Source organism: Nicotiana tabacum, chromosome 20, assembly GCF_000715075.1.
Source record: "Nicotiana tabacum cultivar K326 chromosome 20, ASM71507v2, whole genome shotgun sequence".
Lineage (NCBI taxonomy): Eukaryota > Viridiplantae > Streptophyta > Magnoliopsida > Solanales > Solanaceae > Nicotiana > Nicotiana tabacum.
In genome coordinates, this window is record NC_134099.1 from 135143759 (window position 1) to 135151736 (window position 7978).

General features: G+C 34.4%; 1 protein-coding gene across 3 annotated transcripts; it reads left to right on the forward strand.

Moving 5' to 3' along the window:
* The first annotated feature begins 1117 nt into the window (after nucleotides 1-1117).
* On the forward strand, nucleotides 1118-4431 carry LOC107799692 (soluble inorganic pyrophosphatase PPA1). Of its 3 annotated transcripts, none has more exons than XM_016622833.2 (9): nucleotides 1118-1216; nucleotides 2341-2484; nucleotides 2582-2610; nucleotides 3161-3226; nucleotides 3375-3482; nucleotides 3629-3694; nucleotides 3795-3915; nucleotides 4004-4085; nucleotides 4170-4431. In XM_016622833.2, the coding sequence occupies exons 2-9, from the start codon at nucleotides 2361-2363 to the stop codon at nucleotides 4210-4212; spliced, it is 639 nt and encodes a 212-aa protein (XP_016478319.1). In that variant the 5' UTR covers nucleotides 1118-1216; nucleotides 2341-2360; the 3' UTR covers nucleotides 4213-4431. The 3 variants fall into 3 exon arrangements, with proteins under 3 accessions (XP_016478319.1, XP_016478320.1, XP_016478318.2); XM_016622834.2 differs by having other exon boundaries at nucleotides 1128-1266; XM_016622832.2 differs by lacking the exon at nucleotides 1118-1216 and adding an exon at nucleotides 1732-1923.
* The last annotated feature ends 3547 nt before the right edge of the window (nucleotides 4432-7978 follow it).

Here is a 7978-nt window from a genome sequence, read left to right on the forward strand (position 1 = left end):
TAACTTTTACATTTGTAAAGCCTCAAATTGGAGGTTTCTCAAATTATAAGGGACACTAAGAATTCTTCCAAAAGTGATCATATACAAGAAGTCATGGATAATATGGGTAACCCATATTATCCGCCGGTCAACCCGTTTTTATCCGTAATAAATATGGGTCGGGTCGAATAATTGATTCGTTTTTCATTACCCATTATCGACACGAACCATATCCGACCCGACCCACCCGTTTGCCACTCCTAATGCATATTTATTGAATTTGAGAAAATTATTTGAAATGAGTAGTAAATACTGTGGGTATAACAGGAAAAAAGAATTTGTCTTCCCTTAATATGCGTAAAATGACAAGTAAAAATGAAAATCTATTTTTAGTATATATGCCAAGTAAAAGTGAAAGGAGGGAGTAGTAAATTATTCATATATCAATCCAATAAATATATAATATATTCTTATAACTAGATAATAATGTATTTAATTAATATATTACTCTCATTTTAATATGTGTCGATGTGAATATTGAATCCGAGAAAACCTTTACCTATGCAGGTTTAATTTAATCCTCAGTCTCTTCCTCTTCTCCTTTGTAATACACAAATGAAATATAAAACAACAAACACATTGCCCTCAAACTATGGGTGCGTTATGCATATTAGTATGCATGTTGGTTTATCCGTACTCCAAAAAAAAAAGGAAAAATTACAACAAGCACGCATGCATGCAGAACAGAAAATGTCAGCCTTCACCCACTGAACTTATAATTTTAGGCGTGAAGAATAAATTTATATATAAAATTATAAAAATTATAATAAATGGTGGATCTAAATTTATAAATTTAAAGATAGAATAAATTCAATACTAAAAACCTTAAAAATTGAATTGATAAAATTTAAGTTTTAGATGGGCTGTAATCGCATAACACGCAAATCGAAAATCAATAGGGTTGGGACATTAAAAACAGGAAAGGCATTGAATTGAAAGTTGTAGAGTTGAAGGAAAAGGAATCGGGCATTATTAACATACCTCTCTACGTCCACGTCAATTACACGTGGTAAGGAGCCCACTTTTCACCTATTCCGTTTTATATATCTCTCTCGGTCAAAAAGGACTTATTTATCCTGTCTATATATAATAAGTATATATTATAACATTTTCATTGACCATTTCTTTCCTCCTCTCCTGCAATCTATTTTCTCATCTTCTTTTCGTTAAATCCAAGGTAAGAGACCTGATCGTTACCATCTCCCCTTCATTTTCCAGCAATTCCAGGTGATAATTATTTGCTAGCTTACATCTACAGCACGATTCATCCCTATCAAAAGAATTTTCTGATTTTCATTTTCTTACGTTTGTTTCAAAGTTGATAGCTTCCTTATGTAGACGAATCAAGATCTTGAATTAATTAGTTCAGAATGACTGATAGTTGGGTGTGCCTATAAAGTCTCACGTTGGTAGCTAAAAAGACCGGGAACCCAAATATAAGGTGTAGGGATCTCGAAAACCGGACGGGTATAGTATCTTATTTTCATTATCTAACATAGTTCGAGTAAAAAATAATTAGAGTTTTAGTTGAACTCGGTTAGATCTGCATCTTGCATTAATACCACGCTAACCTGCAGATTCCCATGTATTTCAGCTACCTCCACCTTATTATTGTCCACTTCTTACCTGCTCTGTTCTTCAAATTTTGTTTTGATCTGATTCATGAAATCTTAATTTATACATTGAGAAAAATTACAGTGCAGCTAATAGGAACTTTCTAGTTTCAATTGCTTTGAAATAAAAAGGACAGCCCGGTGTACTAAGCTCCTACTATGCGCAGGGTCCGGGAGGCCCGACCACAAGGGTCTATTATACGCAGTCTTACCCTATATTTCTGCAAGAGACTGTTTCCACTATTCGAACTCATGATCTCCTGGTCACATGGTATTAACTTTACTAGTTACGCCAAGCTGTGTCTCAATTGCTTTGAAATATGGAAACATAATCACACCTCGTTCATCTACTTTTTCGGACTTATATTTTGGGGGACTTTTTATACCGCTTAGCATTACCACTTTCCCTAGTGTCAACGTACTTTTCGATTAGAATGAATATGCATTTTCGCATTATATCTACACCAGACGACAATGCGTCTAATATAGATAGGTGAATTTAGAATTTGAAGTCTTAAAATAGTACAATTTTTTCCTTTTTTGGCATATTTATACATAGTTCGTACGAAAGCAATTGAATCTGAAGAGCTTGCTCTAGATGCGCCGGCACCTCTACCAACATACTGTTTCCTACTACATTTTCATGAAATGAACCTAAAAGATCCATTGTGCATTTTCATTCTTTCAGGTTTACCAAGAACTGAAAAAATGAGCAATGAAAACTGTGATGAGGCATCTTCACAAAGGCGTGCCCCTCGTTTGAATGAGAGGATCCTCTCATCTTTGTCCAGGAGGTCTGTTGCTGCCCATCCTTGGCACGACCTCGAGATAGGTAGCTGTACAGCGCTACATTTTTCATTATTCATAATTTCACAAATTTAGCGGCGCCCTCTGACCATTCCTTATATTTATATTGCTTTTATTTGTAGGACCTGAAGCTCCAAGCGTTTTCAATGCTGTAAGTATAGCAAAATCATTCTGTTTATTAGTTAGTCTTAATTTCGTCAAGCCTCAAATGTAAGTTCAACAGCTGTGCGGCTAACTGGAATCCCCAGCCTAGGCCTAGGCACATCTTTTTTTTAAAATTGGGAAACCAGAATTGTAACTTACATAGAATAATCTTCTGTATATGCGCAATTTTCGTACCACTCTTTACATGATGAAAGTAAGAACATCCTAACTGGTTATCCAGAACGCAAACACTTATCAGTATAGAAGTAGAAAATTGGCATTAGCACAATTTTCCATCCAATACGTCATTAATGTTCCAAACTCCTCAATTCTTGATTAATTAATTGTTAATGATAATCTTTGCCATGCGTAGGAAATTGAGAGCCTCATCTTCTTTAATCTCTTGATTATGGGGGATTTTGGTTTATTTGGACTGTTAAGTCTTTCATGTAAATAGATTAGAAAAATGAGAAAAGACTAGTTACTATATTAACTCTGTCTGTATAGAAACTCAAATGTGGTGGTGCTGTGATCTCTACAATGCATTCTTCATACAGGTCATCGAGATAACAAAGGGAAGTAAAGTCAAATACGAGCTGGACAAGAAAACTGGTCTTATTAAGGTATGACACAATGATCTAAATTAAGGTGGCTTTAAGGGATGAGGGTATTATTACCTGACAACCTTGGCTTTGGTTGAATATGTAGTAGTTTTTTTCTGATAGCAGCATTCTGAATCTCCCTTCTAAGCCTCTTCCGTGCATGAGCCAGGTTGATCGTGTCCTATATTCTTCAGTGGTTTACCCTCAGAACTATGGCTTCATTCCTCGAACACTCTGTGAAGATAACGACCCCATGGATGTATTAGTCCTCATGCAGGTATGTAAACTCGACTTGGTAAATTAATTTACAGTAAAGGGAAACAGCAAATGTTCTATTGCATTAGCGACTAGCCTACTGTACATTTCAATCAAGAAGTGTTTATAGAAGACTGATTGAACAAAATTTGCCTTATTTTCCAACAGGAACCTGTCCTGCCAGGTTGTTTCCTTCGAGCTAGGGCAATCGGGCTGATGCCTATGATTGATCAGGTGCTTTCCTATTTTATGCCACGGGGTGAAGCTAATTATTATTACTTCCTCTTTATAGAAGTGATTTGTAATGACAAATTTTCTTCATCAATTAATTCAGGGAGAGAAAGATGATAAGATCATAGCAGTGTGTGCTGATGATCCAGAATATCGCCACTACACTAACATAAACCAGCTTCCCCCTCATCGCCTGGCTGAAATTCGCCGCTTCTTTGAAGATTGTATCCTCTTATTTTAATCTTGTAATTAACTCCCGAATATGTATCTATAGAAAGTTTTCTGTGAGGAATTTCTTAACTCTATCTTCAGACAAGAAGAATGAAAACAAAGAGGTTGCTGTTGACGAGTTTCTGCCTCCAAGCACTGCTGTTGATGCCATTCAATACTCCATGTATGATTTTGTTAGCTCTGTAATGTTTTCACCGTTTTTACATTCATTTAACGTGATTTTGTTTATCTTTTTACGTTTGTACAGGGACCTGTATGCCGAATACATTTTACACACGTTGAGGAAGTAATTGATTCTCCTGCAGGTATAATAACGGAGTATCTATATATAGATACAATGGGAAGCCAAGACTGTCGCGTACCATTTAAATGATTTACTACCATATCGATTTCTTTTTCTTCTTCTTTTTCTTCTTTTCTTGGGGCTGTGATCTTATGATTTAGCAAAGGTCTTGTACTCCCCCTACTGCTCTAGAGACTAAAGTTGTGCTATTTTAATTATGTTGGCATGAATTCAGCATTGGTGTATCCTTTTCTCTGTATCTCGGAGAACTTCACTAGCAAAAATCCAGCTCTATTTCATAGTCTCCAACTTCGAACACTTGAACGTTGATATTTGCGTCATCTCATATCCATTTTGATGCTTGCTTATCAAAAAGAAAATGTAAGCTAGACTTGAACAAGTTACACTGGAATTATAACGTGAAGATTATCCGGATTAGATTATGATGGAATTATTAAGTAAAGATATTTTTTACTGATAGATGGTAGGCTCATTGAACTAAAAATAGGATATATGTGACATTTGTTTGATTTTACACAGGATAAACTTAGACAAACTTTTATTTTAAATTTTAGCATTGGCTTTCTTAAAAGACTTCTGGAAAAGGAGCACCTTTGTTATTTTGTTGATTTATCCCGAAATTGTTATCCCACATTAGAAGCAAGAAAAAATGCATAATTGGGACAAACAAATCATTGTATATCGCAATGTGACTGCGCTTGTGCAAAATGTACCTACACTCTTTACCGCATCAAACTATCAAGTTCATGAAAGATAATTAGCACAGAAAAAAGTTTTAAATGTGCACGAATAAACGATGTCAAGTTCAAGAGGTCCCAAGGTATTATGCCTTTTAAAATACTTGACAATGTTACTCGTATGTTCCTTTTCTTAAATAATTAAATGACAGTATACTCAAATGACAATACTTTACAAGGTTATAAAGCGCTCAATGCAAAAAAAAAAAAAATGTCTTACCACTAATACTGCTCTCGTAATTGATCTTAAGGAGTAGGAAAACATTCACTTGTAATATTGTTAATAACAAAGAGAAATGGGAAAGAAATTAAAGTATAATAGAGTAATAAATGGACTCAAAAAGAAGTTGGTAGCAAAGCCTCAGGATCCACTCAGCTACTGTTTCATCGTTGACTAAAGAGCGCTTTGCTAATTATGCCAGTGGCATCAATATATCGATCAACACACCTGGAGATACAACTACCCTCACTGCCACTCATACTACTCCCTGGTTTTGTAATACACTTGTCAAAGCATTTCTCCCTCACTGTCTGAAACATTTAAAAAGAATTACTTTAGAAGCAAAACCGTGTCGTGAAAACCAGATCAATCTGCCCATAGTATAGTATCAATAAATAATATCGTGATCCGAGAGAGAGAGAAACAATAAATCAGTGGCATAAACAAAGTTCCGCGATCATGCTCATTAGTTAAATACTGAATCTCACCCCATATAATCTCACCAATCAATTGGCAGTTGCTGAACCACACTAGTTCACACTACCAAAAGAATAACAGAGAATCAACATAGAGCACAATGGTGAAAAACAAACTATACAAGACCAACATGGATGGCTTCACAAAAGGAGGGTTTTAGGGTAGGAATAGAAAAGCAGTTATCCAATCACCAGGCCAATTGATTTGCGCTTAACCAAATACTAGAGCATAGAGTTTGTACTTTTCCATAAGCACTTATGAGACTGTAGCAAGGGATATCATATTGTTAAATTCTTCCTATAGAATCTTAAGGTCAAAATCGGCTATCCCTCTAAAGTAGACCGGCTAAATCCCTGTGCATAAAATATCAGCGAAATTGTTGGTTTAATTAATTATTTTTTATTGAAATTCTTTGCAATGTGCTCTGTTAATTTAGTTTATATTAAAATTGTTTATTCGTGTTAAATTGATATTCTAATTTAACCCCCAAAAAATTTCTTAGCTTAGTCTATAAGGTCACTTCTTTCATCATCTGCATTAAAAGTGAAATTGTTCAGAATGTATTAGTTTTAGTTTAGCTTATATGACGTTAATTAATTCTTGTTGTTTATATTTCCAAATATTGTTTCTTTATCTTTATATTATTGTTTTTAAATTAATAAGTTGGTATTGTTTACTATTAATTATAAAAGTAAAACGTACAAAATTAAAATTGAATAGCTGAAAGTAAAATTTGATAGATTTTAATAAATTGTTAGATTTATTCATGAATTAGGAATAGAAAAGCCTGCCCACTTGTGAATCCTCAACCTATATATGCCAAATAGCTTCAAAAACAACAAAAATAGGCTATCCAAACTATTTTGAACAAAAATGAGAGCAGTGAAAGCCATCTGATACAGGGCTTTCTCCTGTAACCTGTCTTTCGATAAGAAGCGAGCTATTGGGGATCTATTCTAAGGAAGGAATGAAAGGACTGACTTTCCTCAACTAATAACATCTTAATCTACGATCTATGAATAAGAAATAGGAGCATCTATTGATTCGGATTAGTCAAAGTAGAACTAGACAGATCAAGGTGCGGAAGGCATATCGCATTTTTTTTTCCAACGATATATATATTAAAATATAATTTATCTCAAATGAACTAAGTTACCGATTGTTATGTAGTTAACTATGTATTGTAGAAATAGTACACATATCATTGGAATAACCAACAATATGCATGTAATAACCTTTTTTAAAGCCTTGTGGGACCCATAAGTTTTTAGAAGCTTTGCATCTCATGCCAGTTCAGTCTCTATTCATAATTATAATGCAGTGCATTTTTGTTGGATCTAAAACTTTTGTCCTTTTATTTGTTACAGAAACCTTGCAATTGGAATCTGTTGGCATTTAGATAATCAACAAATTATTATTGGGTGCGTTTATTTGTCGAGAAAATATGAAGAAAAGTTCTTGCTCATACTCTTTGTAGAGAGTGGATCAAATTTTAAAGTTTAATCAAATCACCAGTACCTTTGTAAACAAAAAGAAATTGGCACAGCTAACAAGTCCATTATAGCTAAAGCAACTGGACCACACCCTTCATTATCACTTCTTCCCCACAATTCACGTAATCTCACCCCTGAACTTAAACCAATTCCTGCTTCTTAATTTTTTTCCTCACATTCTGAGATCTTTAGCTCTTTTTGCTCTGTTTATGGGCTCAAAAGGTTCAAGAGGCAGCTTTTATCACTATTCGCGATTCCCGCTGATTCTACATATTTTTCCTCAAAGATTCCTTGTGATTTTAGGAAATAGAGTTTTTTTCACTTATTCGCAATTGTCAAATGGTTAAAGCAAAGGACATTTGAGAAAAACTCATTCCTAGTATTTGCTTTGGTCCATCTTAATGATGGCAAAATGGTTAAAAGAAAATAGCTATCCACTCATATTATCTATTTAAAAAATGGGTTGGATAAATAACTTTTTAAAAACGGGTCAAATATGATTAAGAATCATATTATCCACTTAGAAAATGGATAACCAATGGGTTTAACTTTTATATTTCCTAGATGCCCGGCAAGACGCGAGAAAGACCTGAAAGGCGAAAGAAGCCCTTCGATCAAATGAAAGTCTCAGCCCTAATTTAGTAAAGCCTCAAATTGAGGGTTCCTTAAGTTTGGGAGACTAGGAATTCTCCCAAAAGTGATCATATTCATGAAGTCATGGATAATATGGATATCCATATTATCCGCCATTAACTTGTTTTTTATCCTTATTAAATATGGGTCGGGTCGGATAATATATCCATTTTTTGCATTACATGTTTCTAG